The sequence below is a fragment of the Pleurodeles waltl genome, chromosome 7, assembly GCF_031143425.1.
Source record: "Pleurodeles waltl isolate 20211129_DDA chromosome 7, aPleWal1.hap1.20221129, whole genome shotgun sequence".
Taxonomy (NCBI): Eukaryota; Metazoa; Chordata; class Amphibia; order Caudata; family Salamandridae; genus Pleurodeles; species Pleurodeles waltl.
The window spans coordinates 1,060,026,704-1,060,046,970 of NC_090446.1; the positions used below are offsets into that span (position 1 = coordinate 1,060,026,704).

At 42.3% G+C, this 20,267-nt stretch overlaps 1 protein-coding gene across 2 annotated transcripts in view; it reads right to left on the reverse strand.

Moving 5' to 3' along the window:
* ATAD5 (ATPase family AAA domain containing 5) overlaps positions 1 to 20,267 on the reverse strand; it is a 260,968-nt gene that overhangs the window by 162,799 nt on the left and 77,902 nt on the right. For both annotated transcript variants that reach the window (XM_069199992.1, XM_069199991.1), the window contains exons 11-12: positions 13,971 to 14,067; positions 4,530 to 4,615 (exon numbers count right to left, since the gene is read on the reverse strand). In XM_069199992.1, the coding sequence (XP_069056093.1) occupies positions 4,530 to 4,615; positions 13,971 to 14,067 (183 nt within the window). The remainder of the gene's footprint in view (positions 1 to 4,529; positions 4,616 to 13,970; positions 14,068 to 20,267) is intronic.

Consider the following 20,267-nt stretch of genomic DNA (forward strand, 5'->3'; position numbering starts at 1 on the left):
AAGGGATGTCTATCCTTTGGGGATAGACGACCGCCACCAAAGACTTCATGAACTCTTGAGCCAAACTGAGTTAAAAGGTAGCAACATGAAGTGGAAATGTAACCCTCTCATTAATCACAGGTCCTTGCAGTGTGCCATACCCGGAGGTGGGAGTACAACACCTTTAAGGTCGATGGCAACAAAAAAACAAAAAAAATCCCCTCGATTGAGAAAGGTGTGATGGACTGTAGGGTCACAACACTGAACTACCCAACCTTCAAAGATGAATAGGTACCTCAGATCTGGAAAATAGCCTTTTCGCGCATTATGGACCTTTTATGTCCACCAGAAAATATTCAGGGTACACCCTACATTCCAGACCTAGGAACATCCTACACTGCATCTTTGTGGCCATGTCTTTGAGGCTATGTCTTGGTGAAGTTAGGAGATATTTGTTTGTGTACAAACACTTTGTGGTGCGGTACACTTTGAGGAAACTAGAAATTATAGGTAGTGCCCAAAGACTACAACTTCCAGCACCAAAGACTTGTACTTGAGCTCTACTATTGGGCACAGACATAACAATGCAGGCAGAAGAAAAAAAAAAAAAAAATGCATTTAGCTAGTCCAAAAATCTTTTTCCTTTAGAAATGCTGTCTTTCTAGGTGGCCAGGGCCTCCAGAGACTAAAAAAGGAGGGACTACTGCAGTATGACATGTTGCACAAGACTCCAAAACACCCTCTCTGCAGCACTTATCAAGTCAGCAAAAGATGATTCACAAGACTTATTTATTTTTTTTTTTTTAAAAGGAGAAAGTGCTTCTGTTGAGTGCACTTTAAATGCAACATGCCATTAGCATCCTTCCTATTAACAGCTACCATAATCCTCAACATTATCGTTCTACTCCACATCCTACCTTCAGGAATGGGCTGCGCGAGAAACTCCCTCACAAAGTTTGGCACACAAAGGAGGTGGACTTCACTGAAATGGATTGATTTTCAGAGGTGCACTCTAATACTCCTAAGCTGCAGCAAAGAAATGTTGGCCGGGCCACCCAAATATCCGCTTGTCATGAAGCCAGCTCTCTAATAAAGAACAGCTGTCGCCCCTGGTACATCTGGAAGTCCATGAACAAGGATCTATTTCTGTGTTCTGCAAACCGAGTTTCGCCCCCTTTGTCTTGAGCCATTCTTTTGTTAGTGCTGGTGTAGTTGATTTCTATTCACATGCAATTATAGTGATTTGTGGTCAACTATCTACTTTTTTCTTGGAGTTGTCTCATTGTAGTTACTAGCTGTGTAGTTGATTTCTATTCACATGCAATTATAGTGATTTGTGGTCAACTATCTACTTTTTTCTTGGAGTTGTCTCATTGTGGTTACTATATTTTGTTTTTGCCATAGTCAATTTGCAGTTTTTGGTTCACAGGTTTTGCCCGTTATACTACTTGTATTGTAAAATTCATTTTTTTCTAGGACATATATTTCTCCCATAGTCCTTTTCAAATCATTTCTCGTTCATTCTGTACTCTGAGTATGCCTGGTGTAACTGCAACACAGCTACCTGGCTAGTCATGGACTATTAGAAGGTTCCATTCTCTTTGTCAGTTGACATTTTGGGGAATCTGTATCCCCTGATTTTGTCTAATACTTTTCTCAATGTGCAATTGATTCTCCAGATTCTCAACACTGCTCATCCAGACGTGTTGAATTCCTGACTTGATTAGTGATTACAGCTGTGAACATTTGGTGCAAACTCCAGTACGGCTACCTGGCTATTTACTTCCTAGTGCTAGGTTCTCTCATTTACTGCAAATAGACAATTTAGGGGGCAATTTTACCCTTGTATCATCTTTTGAAGCTCTTTTTTATTCACAGTTGTCCTTAAAGACTTTTAGGACTACTTACCTGGACTTGTTGACTTTTAAATTCTACCAGATGACCCATTTATATAGATCTATAATGTGTTTCTCAAGACACAACCATAAGTTAGTTTCTTCCTTTAGGACTGCCACTATGCGTTCTTACTTATTCTCCTTTCCGTTGTTTTTTTCATGCTTTGGCTTCTAGATTTGTTTTTTGGTCATCTCTGCACTGTTGGTGGTTTCATATTCTTGTGTCTTTTGGCAACTGGTATTTCACTAAGTACCCTTCACTTCTGTATATCTAGCTTCACAGGATCTCTTTTGGATTGCTTCGGGCTCAATGCTTTGTTCGCTATTTTTTTTGCATGAGTCACTAGTGTTTGTCACATTGGCATAATTACCAGTCTAGGAAACACACACATAAGAGCTTGTTTTTAAATGTATGTATCCCTGTCATCTTGGTATAAATGCTAAGTGATAGTTTTGTGTACATCTTGCATCCTTGAAAAAGTCGCCTGGGTGACGAAACACGTGTTGGCTGTGGATTAAGACAATATGCCAATAAAGGACTTCAACTCCACTTGTTCATCTATGCATCCTTACTGTGAAAGGATTTGGTTTTGAATATTTATAAAACTTTGACAATGTGTGATCAGGGGTATCTTTTGTTAAACGAACTGAAATGAATGTTGGGTAGTTTATGCAAAATATGGTTCTGATGGCGGTGGCTAAGGCAACATGGTTTAGCGAGGAACATGAACCAATGAAACTTGGAGTGCTAATATTACCTGAAGTAACTTCATGCATACAATTATACCCGGTCTCCTGCCTTTTCACAGATGTCAGGGAAGGATTGATTGGTTAGGAAAGTACAGATGAAGTGCGGGAACACATTCTAGACTGTGTCCAAAAGGTTTCCAGAAATGCCCGCTTTAGATTTTCACAAGTTAATTATTTTCACTAAACATAATTTTCTCCCTTTAGAATAGCCAAAATATATTTCAGAACTACTGATACTGGTTCCCAGATGCACACAGGCACACTTCTATCATATTTGGGAATGCACATTTATACTGGACGACTAGAGAGAAGCTCTGCTACTGATTATGTGGTGTCAGAGCAGGGGATTACACAGGAACCCTTGCAATTGTTAGTGCAGATCAGGGACACTATAGCCAAAAAATAGAGGTGTGTTTTTACAGGTTCGGCATTAATCCTTGCTAATAGAAATATAGCAATGTTTTGGAAGCACACAACACTCCTGAATTGGGCAGACTGTTGCATATGACATGACCAAAAGGGCACATGTCGAAGCAGCAACACTGACTGCTTTCCAATGAAGGAACATTAATATGCTATTTATGGCTTTAGGGAACATAATTCTATTGGCCTAAGAAACTAAAACGTATGATCAATCTCCTAGTTAGATGTCACTATGGAACGTTTGATAAGATGACTAAATCTGTTTATGACTAAGTTTCTGTTTAGACACACTGAGTAGTTATGTGGTGCAACGCATGGCTATGTGATTGTGTGGGTTGGCGAGGGTCAGCAGTTGCTGCTTTTCTCTTTTGCCTGGCTATTGATGAGCATACAATACTGTTATGACACTTAACTTTTACCAGAATTGTTCTGATAATCTTTAATATTTCTGGCACCAAAATGTTTTTAAAAAAATGAAGCAGATCAGCTTAGTGTCTCTCTTGGACAAACAGAAGCCAATGGACGGAAAAGTATATATAGAAACCGAACAGTGTGAAAAGTAAATCACAGAAACACCCACCATGACTAATGTATGGACCAAATTATAAAGGCACTAAGAATGTCAAGCAAGCATTTCTTTAAAAAAAATTAAAAGCACACAGTGGGATGTATAAAGCGGAGAAAGACAGAGACAGACGTTAAGGCATGAGATTGTGGGTACTGATCAAATTCTGCTACTGTTGTGCTAGCTGTTGACAACCGTTAAAAGACTAAAAGAGAAGTAGTAGATAGTAATAAAATAATTTGCAGACAAAAACAAGGGATAAATGCTAGTAGCATACTTTGGGACACAGCAGGCAACTGACCTTGAAGTTGGCATGTTTGGGTGTCTAAACATCTTCATTAAGCAATTACACCCAATGGTTACAGGAAACACATGACTTATTGATTCATCCATCAGAAGGCACAAGGTACAAATATTGACTAAAAGATCCCATGTAGGACACAGAAAAGCATGCACATTGGGTTGGCTATGGAAAGAATCATAAGGTACACATATCCTCATATCTTTTGGATTTCATATAACAGGTATTTACTCTTTATATAATTTCCAATTAAAAAAAAAAACCTCCAACACCAGCCTATCACTGAGTAGAAGGACCCTTGCAAGGTTAATGAGCTGTGAACACATGCATGTTTCCCAAACTTACTGCACATGGCTGAACTTTAGATTGTCGAACGTGCTATTACACAAAATGTCAAGATGGAGAAAATAGTTTTCAAAAATGCTACTTTACACCTGCTTTGGTTTCTTCCTCATTTGAAGATTAAAAAAAAATGCAACATCCCAATTTTCACAAACCTGTCAACTCAAGATCAAAATAATACCCCTAGTGAACCTACAGTCAAATGCAGATGATGATGTTTAAATGCACGTAGGCAAAACAAATAATCAATAGACAGATGGAAATAAAACAGAACCTTGCTCTAGGTTTTCATCATGTCTCTTTTCTCTCTGACTTTTTTTTTCTTCCCGATCAGCTCTGGCTTTCCATTCTTTTAACCAACTAAAGAAAAGCAAATTAGAGAGGCAAATATATCAAATTAATACATGTGAACTTCACATAATTTGGTATCATATTATCACAATCACAAAAACATTCTGTGATAGATGCAAAAAGAAAATATTTTTTAGGCTTCAGTCAAATCATATCAATACATATTTAGGAGACTGATGGTAGCCACTTCATCTAACTCCAAATATGTAATAGTAGTAAGGGTCAAGTATGTTGCAAATCCCAATTATATTTAAGGAAGCTTTACATAAACAGCATTTAAACCTGTGTCCGTTTAAGTACATAATCTAAACCATCTCAATATATTTCATACGCAGTAGGTGAAATTTACCATAAAAGGTTATTTCTACAGAACATTCCTAACTTTAAGAGGGAAACCGGAGACAAAAATACTGCTAACATGTTTAACGTCAGATTTGTACCCTTGTATATCACTGCCTACAATTATGGACTCCTTAGATGAGACTGGTAGTATTTCAAGTGAAAAGGTTAACTGGAGCAAATTGCTAGTTCAAAGAACCGTTTGAAAAAAATGAGCTTTGTTTGAACTAATGACATCTGTCATTTGAAGACACCACGATGCCAGTGGTTTGGAATTCAGTATTAAAATAAAACACCCACACCCACTTACATTTTGGCTCAATATTTAAGTTCTGACCAAATGACAAGTCATCCAAATTCCTTCGTAACTCACTGGTGTGAATGCTAACAAGTGATATAGGCAAAAACATTCTTGACCCATGAGCATTTTTTGAGAACCATTACACCACAAGTGCCAGAGAATCTTAAGAATCTAAGTTATAGAAACTATTTATTTAGAAAGAACAGCATAAAGAATAAATGGTTTACCACTGGCAACACTCTCTCTGGTGGATCCTATCTAACCGCAGATTCCTCCCTTCAGAATATTTCTCGGGTGCCAAATTAATCTGGAAAGCTTTCATCAGCTCCTGCATATTGTTAGGTGGTGCTGGGCAGGTCTGCTATGGCTCCAGACCCTTCTGCCCCCTTAGGAAGTGATGGAGTGGAGCAGCACATAAGCACCACCCATGCACACTGTAGTTGGTTTCTTATTTTTCAGTTTCTAAGCCTGCAGACGTGGAGCATCAACAAAGGTTGGTATCTGTGTACAGAATACTAATGTGGGACCTTTTTAGAGGTTAAAAAAGCCACTCCATTGAAGAAGTAGGTGGGAGAAAGGCAAGGATTCCGCAATTAAATAGTTTTTCCCTCTGAAAGAACATTCTGATGAGTAAGTACAATGGCAGATTTATCACCTTAAAATGTATACCTTATCAGTAACTTCCAAGGTATCGGGAATGTGGGGTGGATCAAAAGTCCTGCAGGACCGAGCAGGCAAAGTGCCCTTGCAGACAACCTAGTCTTTCAAGACAGTAGTGCTTCTTAAGCGTATGTAACACCCAGGTCATGTTACAACAGATGTCAAGGACAGGCACTCCACAAGCCAACACAGTGGAAGCAGCCTTAGTCCTGGTTGAATGGGCTCTCAAAACTTCCAGAGGCCACTTGTCCAAGAGCAATCTTGATGCAGCAGCACTTTCTTTGCTCCACAGAACTTGACAAGACGATGATCATCCTCGTGGTATTCCTTGGTACGATCAATGTAAAACTTCAATCCCTTTTGGGTCCAGCTGATGGAGGATATTCTAGTTCTAATGATGAGGGGGAACAAACAGCAACAGTAGGATGATGGATCACAAAACATGAACATGAACCACGACTTTTGGAAGGAATGCTGACCGATTCCTTGTCCATGAAAAGGTAGTATATGGTGGATGCACTGAAAGTGCCTGGAGTTCACTCAAACAACGAGCTGATGGAATCACGATCAAGAAGGTAGACTTCAAAATCAGGATATGCAGTGAGCAATTATGCAGCTGTTTGAAAGGTGTAAACATGAGAAATGTAAAGGCCAAGGTAAGATCCCAATGTAACATCACAAAAAGCTTGAAAAGGAACATGTATAAAACCTTTAATAAATCTTGTCACAAAAGGTGATTTAAACAAGGAAGGACAAACTCAGAAAAGGCAGACAAATAAGCTCTAGTAGTGCCCACTGCAAAGCCTTCCTGGGACTAAGATAAAATTTGAGTACATCAGACAGCTTTGCTTACAAGTGATCAATCTTATGAGTGTCTCATTGGCTACAAATCTGTCTCAGCGCCCACCATAAATGGATTTCATGGAAAGGCACCACTTCAGGTGACCTATCAAATGCAGTCAGTTGCTGCTCAATTTCCATGCATGTAGGTGTAGATTGTGCAGCTTTGGGTGCAAGACCAGGACCTGTTGCTGCAACAGAAGATCCTTGTAAAGGGGTACCTGGGCAGAGAACAGATGCTCATGTCCAGACGATAACACATTCTCCTGGTCCGATCAGGAGCCATTAGGATGATTTGGACCCAGCCCTTCTTGATCTTCCTCCAAACTTGGGGCAGGAGAGGCAGGAAGGCATAGGGGTGTCCTGTGTTCAAATTTCAGCTGGAATCTATTTCCTTATTAATGTTCTTTCAGAAACTGCAATGAGCTAAATTTTTAACATTGTGCATCCGAGTGGCAAAATTATATCGCAAAACACCAGCAAAAAGAGCAGTAGATGAGGAAACCTCTCTTGTAGAATAGGCCTTAAATCTGCATGTGAAGGGCTTTCCTGCTTTAACATGGCAGAATTTAATTGCAACCCATTGTGCAATAGTTGGTTTAGAATAATAAGATATTGAGATGCCAAGCAGGAGGTTTCTTCACAGGAAAAAAGACCCTGAGAAGTCCCTTGGGGAACTGTTTAATGATCTGCACTGACCAAAGTGAAGTTGACTTGACAGATCTCCTAAAGCATGATACTGCCTCTAGATGGACCTTTATGGATAAATGTGGAAGGCGAGATTTTGCAAGCTGTAAGAGGTATGGCAAGATCTGTTCTGGGGTTGGAGAAGGGATTTAAATCTTTTTGTTGCCACAAAATACAGAAAGATTTCCACTTGAGTTTATGTGTTTCATTGGTGGAGCCCGCTCTACCTTTAGAGAGGATTTCACTACAATCCATGGGAATATCTTAAATTTCGAGTTCATGGACCTCACGAGCCAGGCTGATAAATGCAGAGAAGTCAGATTGGGGTGGAGTACCTTGTCCTTGTTCATCATTAGTAACGTCTGAATGGCAGCTAGATAATTGGATGTGTGCTTGTTCCGAAAGTAGAAGGAACTCTGTGTACCAGAACTGCCTGGGCCTTTTTGGAGCAATAAGGGTGATTTGGCATGGCTCTCCATTTTCCTGAGTATCCTCAGGACGAAAGGAATTGGGGAGAAAAGTGTACGCAAAAGGTTTTTGAACATCTGATCAAAAATACAATCCCCATGACCCTTTCCGGTGATGCCAGCTTGCGTAATAGTATCATTTTTTGTTGTCCTTGGTTGCAAACAGATCTAGATGTGGTTTGCTCTAGTGAGTAAAGATGTTTTGCACAACTTTTTGATTGAGTTTCCACTTGTGACAGCTGATAGTCAACCTACTTAACATGTATGCTAACACGTTGGTCTCCCTTGGCAGATGCTCCGCTCTGTGATATCTGATTCTGTAGAGCCCACTTCCAAATTGTTTGCTCCGGTTGTGATAGGGCTGCTGATCTTGTTCCTCCTTGCTTGTTTATGTAGTGCATACTGGTGGTGTTGTCTGTACGGATCAGTACCAATGAGCTTGCAACTCTAAGAAGGAATGAAAGGAGAGCTAGTGTTACGGCCTTTAGTTCCAGAAGATTTATGTACATTATCTTTTTGGAGGTGGACCATTTCCCTCTGACAGAGATCCTGGAGATGAGCACCCCAACCCTCTAGGGACACGTCTGTTGTGATGACGAAGTCGGTAACCTGAGAAATAAATGTCATTCAATCCCCTCGCGATATTTTATTTCAGAGTCCACCATTGTATTGATGAGACCATTACTGAGGTAATACAAATGAACTCGTCCCCCACTGTTTGTCTAGTTCTTCTTGTAATGGATATGTGCAGTTTGTAATTTGGGATCAGGGCATTCCCAGGAGCGACTTGTACAGCTGAACTAAAATGGACTTTCTTTTGACAAGCTCTTGGGCTAATTGGTGAATCTTGTTCTGTTTTGGTATCAAGGCTTCCACCAAGGATATTTAGCCTTGTTTTTTGGTTTGAGAGATTACTTTTGCATGTTTGTTGTGAGACCTAGTTTCTTGAGTAAGTAGAGGCATCGCTTTGTATCCGCTGTGGCTTGTTGAGACGTTGGCAACTTTATTGACCAAATATGAGATTACTTGCACTACTTGTCTCTGGTGAGCCGCCACAGGGGCCAGACATTTGATAATTATATGTGGGGCTAACTTTCATCCACAAGGGAGAACCTTGAACTGGTATTATGTTTTGCTGATTGTGTGGGGAAGCCAGCACTGGTGTAAGGCCACTGTTTTCTTCAGTGTCCTGTCCTTTGGTGAGCTGCTTCCCTCTTGTCGGCTGTTTGTATATTGCCGAGGCTGCTCTCTACACTGTTGTCAATATTGTGCATGATATTGTCCCAGATACGGCCATTATTATTGCCTATAGGGTTGGAATCCTCCTCAATAACAGAAAGAGCTTTTGCTCAGAGATCTCGAAAGGAATGCTTTTTTATTTGCAATGTTCCCAAGGACCTGGCAGTGTCGGAATTGGTTTTGATAGCTTGGAGTGCGTCATCCATCTGTTTTCCAGAAAATGCTTCCCCCATCGTAAGGCATATCCAAGATCTTACTTTAGACTTCTGGTCTGAAGGATGGTGCTTTCAGCCAGGCTTGCCTTCTGAGCACTTTTGCCCCCACTAATTGAAGAGATATCAATGGCACAGTGTCTCCGCGGAGGATCATTCTCATTCTTGGAGAAAATTTTTGGCATCTGCTCTTTTGTCTTCTGGTAAGAGATCTATAAATGGTGACATGTCTGACCACATCTGCCTGTCGAATCTTCCTAGTATTGCTAGGGAATTGGCTGTCATACCGTGATAGCTGCCATGCTAGAAATGAGTTTGCCAATATTATCAAGGCAGCGCCCATCTGTGGCCGGTAGTGTATTGATAGGGGTGAAAGGAATCTGCGAGCATCACTGAGCTGCTTGACCGATGGCAGAATTTGCCTTGGGGTGACCGACTAGGCACACTGGTACATCATCCAGTGCATTGTATTTTTTGTCTAGCCTGGGCACGACTACCAACACAGTTGCTGGTTTCTTCAGTTTGTATGGCCTCTTCCCAGACGAAATCTATTATGGGAATCAACATTGTGGTATTCTTAACAGGCTCCTTAAAATCGCAAAGGAACCGGTGGGTCTGCCAACTTAGTCAATAAAAGGTTTCTTAGGCTTTCCCCACTTGTAGGCACTGTTGTTGACAAGGGTTTGCTTGATGATGATGTTGCCTTTGATGTGCTCATCGACAAGATCATTGATGGTGGCTTTGTCGACGATAAGGTCGACGACCAGCATTAGGATGGCTGTTTCAATGTCAGGGATGGAGAGGCTGGAGCCTTTTTTTAATTTTTTTTATTATTGATGGTGCCCTCAACAGTAACTTGCAAGATATTATGGTCGTCAGTTCTACTGGAGACAATGACATTATTATCTGCAACACCACATTCATAATGTCCATATCATGGTGGTGGATGTCGTAATCGACAGTGTTATTGCCGACAGTGAGGACATTTAAAATTTTGACACAGAAACAGCTTATGGAAGAGATTTTGATGATTTTTTAAGAGAAAGTTCTATAAATGGAGGATGGTGGTGTTGGTGCCAAAGGAACCTTAGAAGAATATTTTCTTTTCTGTGGTAAATTCCCCTCAGAGTTTTTGACATGTTGAGATATTTGAGGGGAGATTTCTTAAGGGCCTTTCTGGCCTGTTCTGGAGGCTCACTTTCAATGAATCTATAATTTTTTGACACACTTTCTTCCTAGGAGGCTGGGTGTTCTTTTGATTTAAGTCTCTGTAACAAAAAACGTATTCTTCTCTCTCTGTCCTGGTTTTCTGGGAGCAAGTGCTGCAAATGTTACATTCCTCGACTGTGTGTTAAACAATAAATGCACTCTTTAGAGGGTCCTCTGAGTGCAATCGTTTTGCCACAGGTGTTGCATGGTTTACATAAACCCCTTTTGGGATGTTACGACAGTCACACAATCCTAGGCCGATATAGTATGAAAAATATATAGGACATGAAAAGAATCTTCTTGAAATTACTTGTTTTGAAGGATAAACTGAGCAGAGCTCAGGGAAACTCCCATCACGCAACATACAGTAGAAAATCTGAGGTCTGGGGCCTCTGCTGTGAGGGTTCTAAAGAGTGCTGTCGCCTGACAGGCTAGACTTTGGGTCTTTTTAAAAAAAAATTATAAAGATTTTTATTGTATTTTGAAAACAAAAAGGAAAATACACAACGAACATACAATACAGCAATACCTGAGAACACCAATTTCAATACCCCAGCGCTCTCAACACGATGTAGCATCTGCCACCTTGTCTCATTCGTTCTGTGGACCCCCCCGGGTCCACAGAACGAATGAGACAAGGTGGCAGATCTCAGCCTCTCAGCCGTCTGAGTTAGGTTTTAAGTTTGTAAAGGTTTGAAGGATTCTGGAAATTGTGGCACCGTCATTATGACATTAGAGTAACTGACCGACCCTCCTGATGCCATTTCCACGGGAGATCAGAGTCTTTTTCCCCTTTATTGTGGCCAATGTTCGATCTCCCCCACACACAGAGCAAGGACTTCAGCTATCGCTGCCCCATGGACATTGGGTGATTTTGTTCGGGGGTGTGTGGAGCTTCCTGTCCTCTTAGTTTAATCAGCCAGCCAGCAGACCAACCCATCTCCCCCATACTCTATTATATTTTTCAGGACACCCTCTCGCTTCATACACCAGTCTTTCACATCCTGCGCACCAATCCACTCCTCGTCTCCACTTATTAAGGGTCAGCGCTTTTACGGCCTTCCAATGTGACATAATGTCCCTTTTTGCCACCAAGCAAGCTATTCCCAAGAACGTGCAACTCTATCTATTTAGCCCTGTCTCGCCCAGAGCCCCCAGTAAAAGTGGTGTTGGGGATACCTCCACCCTAGACTGCAGTACCTCGGAAACTTCCTTCATAACAGTCCTCCAGTACGACTCTATAACTGGGCAGGCCCAGACTATGTGGAAGAAATCAGCTCCTGGCTGAGAGCACCGGGGGCACTCGTCTGTGGGCCGAAGACTCGCCCGGTGGAGCCTCCTGGGGGTAAGATAAGCTGCGTGTAGGTAAAGGGATTGTAAAAACTGAAACCGTGTGGATATAGCTAGTGTTCGGGGAGCCATTAGTGCCTCTCTCCAGTCCAAATCCTCCATGGGACCCACCCATACCTCCCATTTCCGGCAAAGTTCCTCGAGGCGAGGGGATGCGTTAGCGAGGATAGATCGGTATATTTGGGAGGTTCCCCCTTTATTTAAGTGCCCCATCAAGATCGTAGCCTCAAGCGGGCTATACTCTGGGATGCTGTCTCCTGGTCGCACGTGTACCCTTAGGGCATGTCTGAGCTGTAGATATTTGTGAAACTGGGTGTTGTGAAGAGAGTATGTTTTCTGAAGTTCCTCATATGATCGAATGTGCGAGTTGCCCCAGACGTCGCCTAGCGTAGTTATCCCAATATTGTCCCAGCTCCGGAAGCCCTCCAGGGTGGAGACCTCCCCCAGCCATTTCCCCCGCCAAAGAGGTGTCTGGAGAGTTAGGTGATTCCACCACCCCGTGGCTCTCTGTGCAGTCAGACTTTGGGTCTTTTTTAACAATACTAATAAGCTATAAAGAGTGAATGTCTCCAACACTGACTTTTATACAGAATATACTCTCATGCTTTCTAGGTTACCATGAGATTCCAACTTCGACAACGAGGAAGGATTCAAGCATGTGAATCTATGAAAGAACCAATACTGAAGAAGTTAGTTTTCATTTCCAGCTGTAAGCCCAGACCATCAACAACCTACTGGACCACTACTGGAAAGGAGGCACTTTCTTCTGACGGCCAACAACATAACCAACACCATCAACATCTTCATTCACTTCCTCCGGTGTCCCTTGTTTTGAGTCAGAGGTAAAAAGATATTGGGGGATTTGCCGGCATGTACGGCCTGGTAGAGGTACAGAGTAAAAGTAGCGCATGATGACCAGTCATGCTTTCGTGACTTTGACGGGCAACACTGGTCAGAATTGTGCCTAGGTCGATTTGGTGTCTGACACGGATATCAGTCCCAAATCCTCTTAAAGTACCAAAAGCGTTGATGTGGAACGAACTGACACAGGTGTCAGGGCCTAAATGCAGGTTTGTACCAGTGTTGGTATGTGGCCCACAAAGTGTACCCACAGGGTCAGACAGCAGAGGAGGTCTCCATTGGCAGTAACCCAACACTGAGCAGGGGGTGTAAATGTTGTACCTTAGGGACCTATGGTGCGCAAGATGGAAACCTGAAGAGCACCAAAAATGTACAGCATCCTTGAAGGCTTGAATCTGCTGGGGTATTGTTGAAGGCCCAGAAAACTATTGGCACACTTGCATCAGATAATGAATCATGACATTTAGATAGAGGTCTGCTGTCGGAATAGAGAACTGGGTTTAGCAATCATTTCTTCCAGGGTGAAGGGCAGTGTGAGACATTGCAGCTGGCTTTTCGAGCAGGTTCTCGCAGAAGATTTGTATGAAGATGCATTGGTATCTTCCAAAAATGAATCAAGTGAGATTGCGGAAAGCTTGAAGGACACATACGCATGTGTTACTAGATTGTGACAAGGTATCTAAGAGAAGAAAGGAAATTGCAGAGAGCCATAGTGATGGCCAGCATCTTCAAAAGTTGGCTCTCTATTAGTCCTGTTCAATAGTTCACTTGCTAAAACAGTATCTGATGCTGTGCGTCAAGGGAAAAATCTGTGAGAAGATCACTAAGACTGGAAATAAATCAGGCATTTAAGATTAATCTCTGTTTTGCCGTAATGTTGAAGAAAGAAACATTTCACTGTGCATCCTGTAAATTATGGTGAGAGGGTTTATTGAAAATCTGGATTAATAATCTAGATTTCTACGACTAACAGTTCTTTGATAAACAGCAAAATTACCATATCCAAGCCATACTCTTAGTCTAGGTTTTGATTTTGAGAGTCAAGTAGACTACTTATTTGTCAGATTAATTTTTGGTTTCTCTAGAATTAGCAATGTACTTACATTTATGGTCTTGCTTTTTAGGGTCATTACAGTAGAGTATGTAAGAAAAAGACTCTGAAATACAGTTGGTAAGACAATGTTTTTAGTAGGACTGACCCGTGTAGTTTCTTTATTGCACCAGAGTTTCCAATCAGCTCACTAGAGTCTTGCGGTTGATATTTTTCTGTCCACAGAACGTCATCAGACACTGAATCTAAACAAAATGAAAAGTATAATTGTTAGAGTTATAAGCACTGCATATGTCATCCTATTTGCAGGTTTTTAGAACACTTGGACATCTCTCTTCAAAATATAAATCCAAATGTTATGTCCTTTAAGTTGACGTACACTTAAAATGTAATACTGTGCTGAATTTATCTTAGAGCAATATAAATATGGGAGTTACAAATTAACAGGCTACTTGCAATTAGCTAAAATGAAAATGAGCAATAAAACTGTGCCTTTTAGTAAGGAAGTTGCTTCCAAGACCTGTAATGCAGTGCCGCAACAAATAGCTATAGTTCACTTTTCAGAGAAGGTAGTGATTGGGTTGTCAACAGCCAGTCTCATTTTTTGGTGTGATTTTCTGTTTTGGGGAGCCAAACAAAACACGACCTTTAAAACAATTATGGGATTCACGAAACCGGTTTTTAGATTTGAAACTAAAAAAGAAAGTCTCTGCAACAGCACGAGATGCAGATTAAGAAAAAGAATTGTAGTTCCCTGGTATTATTTCTATAGGTAGATCAGCAAATCCTGAAACAAGACAAATTAATTGTTACTTGCTTGTATTCCTAGTTCTGCATTGTAGGTATTCTCATTGAAGACAAACATAGAATATCCCTGTGCATTAGCTAGGATCCTGGAACACGTTTTCAAATACTGAAAGCCATTATTAGTTGGAGGTAACCACCTTAACGTCCATAGAATTCAAGTTATCTCCATTAAAGAATATGATGGGCTTGCTTTTTACTGAATTTTTCTGGATCAAAAAAAGGCATTTCATGAACACAGTGCGACCGCATTGCAGTATCTGACAAGAGGCAACCCTGAGTTGAACTCTAAAATGCCTATTGTATTGAGCACATACAAAGGAAGACACATGAAAGAAATAAGGAGCCTGTCAGGTCAAGAGTTCAAGGACTGCAAGGAAAATACAAAAGCCAGAAGCTTCCCTTATCGACATGTACTCTACTGGCAGTTTGCCTCAGTCTCTGTTCTATTTGAAAGGCAATGACGATTAGCAAAGGAAAATATAGCAAATGTGCTGACAACCAGGGTGGAAGGAGGTTTGTGTACGACTTGAATGAGGATCCCTGTGATGCATAACTAGGAATACAAGTAAGTAATTTTTCCTTCTGCATCGTGGGATCCTCACTGATCGTCATAAAAGTAGAATAGGATAATAATGTAGTCAACTTTTTTGTATTTTTTTTATTTAAAAAAAAAAAAAAAAAAAAACAAGGTTGAAACGGTTTACAAAGAATTTGTTATCACCGTTTCCACCCCTGATTTTAGTAATATATCTTTTGACAAATTTTGGTCACACAGTTTAGATCCTTTCCCTCAACTGAGCATTGACCAAACAGACAAGCTCATTAAATCAAGTAGTCAGGCGCACCATCCGATAACTGCCCACCTAAAGTTGGGCAGGCTGTGGCAGACTAACGCACCAGTGCGGACGACTTTATTTAATATGGTCATTACAAGTGGCATTTTGTCAGCTATTTGGAAAAATGGATCCATTCTGCTATTGTTAAAAAAAATATATATATAAAAATAAGAAAACCCTTCACTTGATCCCAATATGGAGAAAAAAAATATCGCCCAATTTCCAGATGACCTTTTCCAGCTAAAATACAGGAAAAATATGTTAATACATGCTTATCAGAAGGAAATAATTCACTAGAAATATCCCAACATGGTTTCAGACCAGGTTTAAGCACTGAGACAGCATTGATTACTATTGCTGGAGAAATCTGTGCCATAAAAGATGTATGTGGCCAAACGTGATGATCTTGCATGATCTTTCCACCTCATTAGACACAGTTAGTCATACAGTACTATTAGACCACTTGACCAACATTGGTATTTCAAGTCTAGCCCCCAAGCTTATTGCCTCTTTCCTCGAAGAAAGAGAACAGATAGTGTTCCCTTGAAGACTTCCAATCCAAATCTTTTTCCCTCCCTCGTGGGGTTCCCTAGGGTTTTTAAATATCTATGGGGCCCCCGTTGGCAAAATTAATATTATCTTATGTTTTTGCCACAGCAGCTTACGCTGACGATATGCCGATTGTCATTTCGATCCCAGGCAATGTTGATGAAGTAGTGGAAAGGTTTAACAATTGTTTGAAGGATATAGCAGTTTGGATGGCTGCCAACTGTCTGAAACGTAATTCAGATAAAACCAAAGTTTTAATCTTGGGCAAACAGACTACCTTCTGGGGCACTTCCTCGTGGCCCAAATGTTTAGGATCGTCCTTAATTCCAACCACAAAGGTAAGAAACCTTGGGGTAATTTTTGATACTGATTTATCCTACAAGGAGCAGGCCAGCAAGCTTTCGTCCACCCGTTTCTTAAAATTGAAGATGGTAAAAAAGGTGCTTCCTTATATCCCTTCTGAATAACCAAAAATCAGCAATCTTAGTTGGTGTTATGTTAAAGATTGACTATTGTAACACGCTATATTTAGGAGCAACACAAGCAGTATAAAAAATAATAATTTAGGCACTTCAAAACGCAGCCACACGCCTTCTTAAGAAAGTGCCACAGTTCACTTCAGTAATGAATGTGATAAGAGACCGCCACTGGCTCCCAATAAAAAAAAAAAACTGGTAGTTTTTAAGGCACTGTGTCTACCCCATAAGGTGTTACTTGGCAAATAAAGCAGGTGGCATCGTCCAGCTCTCCATCAACATCAGAGATATTCAGCAGCGTGCCTTGTGTTGACTACCAGGATAAACAAGGCATCTATGGCAGGTCAAGAATTTGTCCATATGGTTAGTCAACTATGGAATAAAATGCCGATCCATTTATAAAAAAAAAAAACACTAATATCCTTAATTTTCGCACGTTTTTAAAAACCTAGCTATTTACATTTTCTCTTCTATAGCCAGTTATATTCTTTGCCGTTACCTCCTCCCCTCCAGCGATTGGTCATTAATGCTATTGGAGTGTCCGGTGGTGGCAGGAGCCACTACCTACCAGTCTGTGGATGCAGGAGTTGGTTGACAGTGAGGAGAAGACGGTCAGCAATGAAGCCCTGGAGCAGATGAAGATGAATGAGAATTATATATGAGCTGCCGGTCCAGATTGACTCAATCCACGGCGGAAGTCCCAGGTGACCCTTAGCAGTGCAAAGAGTTCAAAGGAAAAGAGGCAGCCCCCACAGAAGACCCACAGGCAAGGAGCACAGGAGTCACAGGGAGGCCCACGCAGCACACCTGAGGAGAGGCCCTATGTCGCAGGAGAAGCATGCAGAGGGCTGTGCGTCGCAGAGAAGAGTGCTAGGGGCTGGGGCTACACTGAGCCTGAAGATCCCTTGAAGGAGATGCCAACAAGCATTGGTAGCTGCAAGAGACACAGTACATGGGGGTACCGTCCTGCGTGATAAGGCAAGGGCTTACCTTCACCAAAGTTGGACAGCTGGCAGAGAGGACCAAGGGGACCACTCAAGACCACCACCTGTGATGCAGGATCTACGTAGCTCAGGATGGGAGGAGATCCACGCAGCAGGTTGTTGCAGTTGGCACCTGCGGATGCAGGGAAGTGACTCATTCACTCCAAGGGAGATTCCTTCTTGCGCAGACTGAAGACTTGCCGCACTCAGAGGATGCACAGCCAGGGAAATGTTGCAGTTGGTGGAAGGAGCCGGAGAAACAATGTTGCAGAGCAGTCTCGTTGCTGTAGCTGCAGATTGTAGGTTCCTGTGGAGTCCAATTGCAGCCCCAGTGGCCAGAAGTCAAAGTAAACTTTGCAGAGGATTCCTGCTGGAGCCTTGCAAGTCGAATCTGAGGACCCACCCAAGAAGGAGACCCTAAGTAGCCCCGGAAGGGGGATTGAAACCTAGCAAGGTGACCACCTATCATGAGGGGGCTGTGACATCACCTGCCTCACCTGGCCACTCAAATGCTCCCAGAGGCCTTTGCCCACCTTGGATTCAGGATGGCAGGCTCAAAGGTCCAAAAGGAGGTGCTCTGAGCACCACCCTGGGGTGGTGATGGACAGGGGACTGGTTACTCCCCTTTCCATTGTCCAGTTTCGCACCAGAGCAGGGACTGGAGGTCTCTGAACTGATGCAGAATGGTTTATGCATGGAGTGCACCAAGTGTGCCTTTCAAAGCATATCAGTGGCTTGGGAGTCTACCCTTCCCAGTGGTCATTGTTCTTCATGGCTCTGCGCTTCTGGCGTGGAAAGTCATGAAAAGAAACGCATGTCAGTGCACCAGGTTCTTGCCTATATAAGACCCACATTGTAATATCAGGTGTGTACGACACAGACTGACGCGGAGCTGACTGACGCCACCTGGCAGCACACACAGGTAATGTGCAAGAAAAATCTCCAGATCGACGCCTGGGGTAAGATCTAAGGTAAGGAATCCGCAACTAGTCTACCAGATAAGGCATTACCAAGGGTAAGTGATTTTTCCTTTAAAGAAAATGTCAAACGTCTTGCAAGGATTTTCTGAAAATGTAGATTGTACAAAGACAATCCAAGCTGAAGTCCTCTCTACATTTAATGTTTTTTGACCCAACACAGGAACGAGGTAGGTAGGTTTGGATAAAGCAAAGGTAGAAGCTAGTTTGACCTGGAGCAGATGTAGATTTCCCTCAGCCTACCAGACTGCTCAAATAGTTGCCATCATAGGTCATTCTCCTCTTGGCCTGGTGGGTTTTGGCAATAGCCACCCTGGTCCTATGGAAGGGGGGGTAGGTGGATGTGTGCCTGGGGGGGTGGTACAGATCTTTCAATGGATACCCTCGCAAATAAGATGTAGTATGAAAGTTTGTGTCCACGATATTCCAAGTCCTCTGGTTGGAGAAAATCTGCAAAGAACTCCATTGATTGGTATTCCCATGAGATGACACCCAGCACCCCCTCCCTCCCCCCCCCCCCCCCCCCCCCCCCCCCAGCTTGTGGTCTAATGTTAAGTCCAGCCACTGCTGGAAATGGACTACTAAAGCATAGAAAGAGTGATGGAGGGAATGCTTGAATTCATTTCAGCCACTTTAATTAATTACTCTGGGCAGCATTCCAGTCCATCATTATTTTGCACATCATGCCACCTCAGTCTGGACACAGCTATATGTAAATCAATCTGGGCCCTGCTCCTCCAATGGGAACAGTCCAACCTGAACTGCCAAGCCCAATTCTCCCTGAACTAGATAGAACGCAAGCAACCCAGGAGCGGTTTCTCCTTTGTTATGGGTTCATCAGCCTGGTATGGCTTGGTTCCAGTGACAGTGTCCACTGGACCAACGTCTGGGCATACCGGCCAACACTTGGGGCGACATACAAAAGTATACAAAAAGTGATCAATGGATTTCTTATATTGATTTCAACCACTGCTAATTACATGAGTCAGGGAGTACCTGGCTTAGCAGCCCTTTCAAAACTAAGGCCTTGGAAGGGAAGCCCCTGTCCCTAGAAATTAGTTCACAGAGCAGAGAGGATGGGTGGTAAGGAATCTTCAACTAGATATTAGGTAAGTAACATGTGAGATATACCTAGTTGCAGATTCCTTGCCTTAGAATAGATACCCAAGCCATACCATCCCCGGAGGTGGGTCTGCAAACCAAGAACATACTATGAAGGTCTGCAGGACCGAACAAGCAAAATACCCGTCCCTTCCGACCCGGCTGTCCGGGAAGTAGCGTTTGGTGAACGTGTGCAAGGATGTCCAGGACTGGAACTCAGTGTGGTAACGCAGTTGTTGCAGATGTCACTCTGTTAAAATGAGCAAGAAACACACCAGAGGTTGCTTTTTAGCCAATGCGCAGCACATTTTAATGCAGAGTACAACCCATCTGAAGAGGATTCTTTTTTGACTCCCAGACTTTTCTTCGCAGCCACATAACCAACAAAGAGTTGATCATCCACCTGGAACTCTTTGGTACAATCAAGGTAGAATGCCAATGCTCTTTTTTGGTCCAAATGGTGTCTCCTCTATTCCTTAGAAGGATGTTTGCCCCATCCAGGAGTGAACCCAGTTGCCACTATTGTCAGATCTGGTTGGGGGAAGGGAGAGGGAATCTGTCTCTGATCCAATCGCGGTTCGTTAGCCACCACTGCAGGAGTCATGTAGTTCCCTCCCTGATTTGGAGCATGTTTGCTGATGCTGCGCCCACTGGAAATTCAGGTTCAACTGCAGAGCCCACATATGCCATCCGGCATGTGTCACCAGCAGAATGCA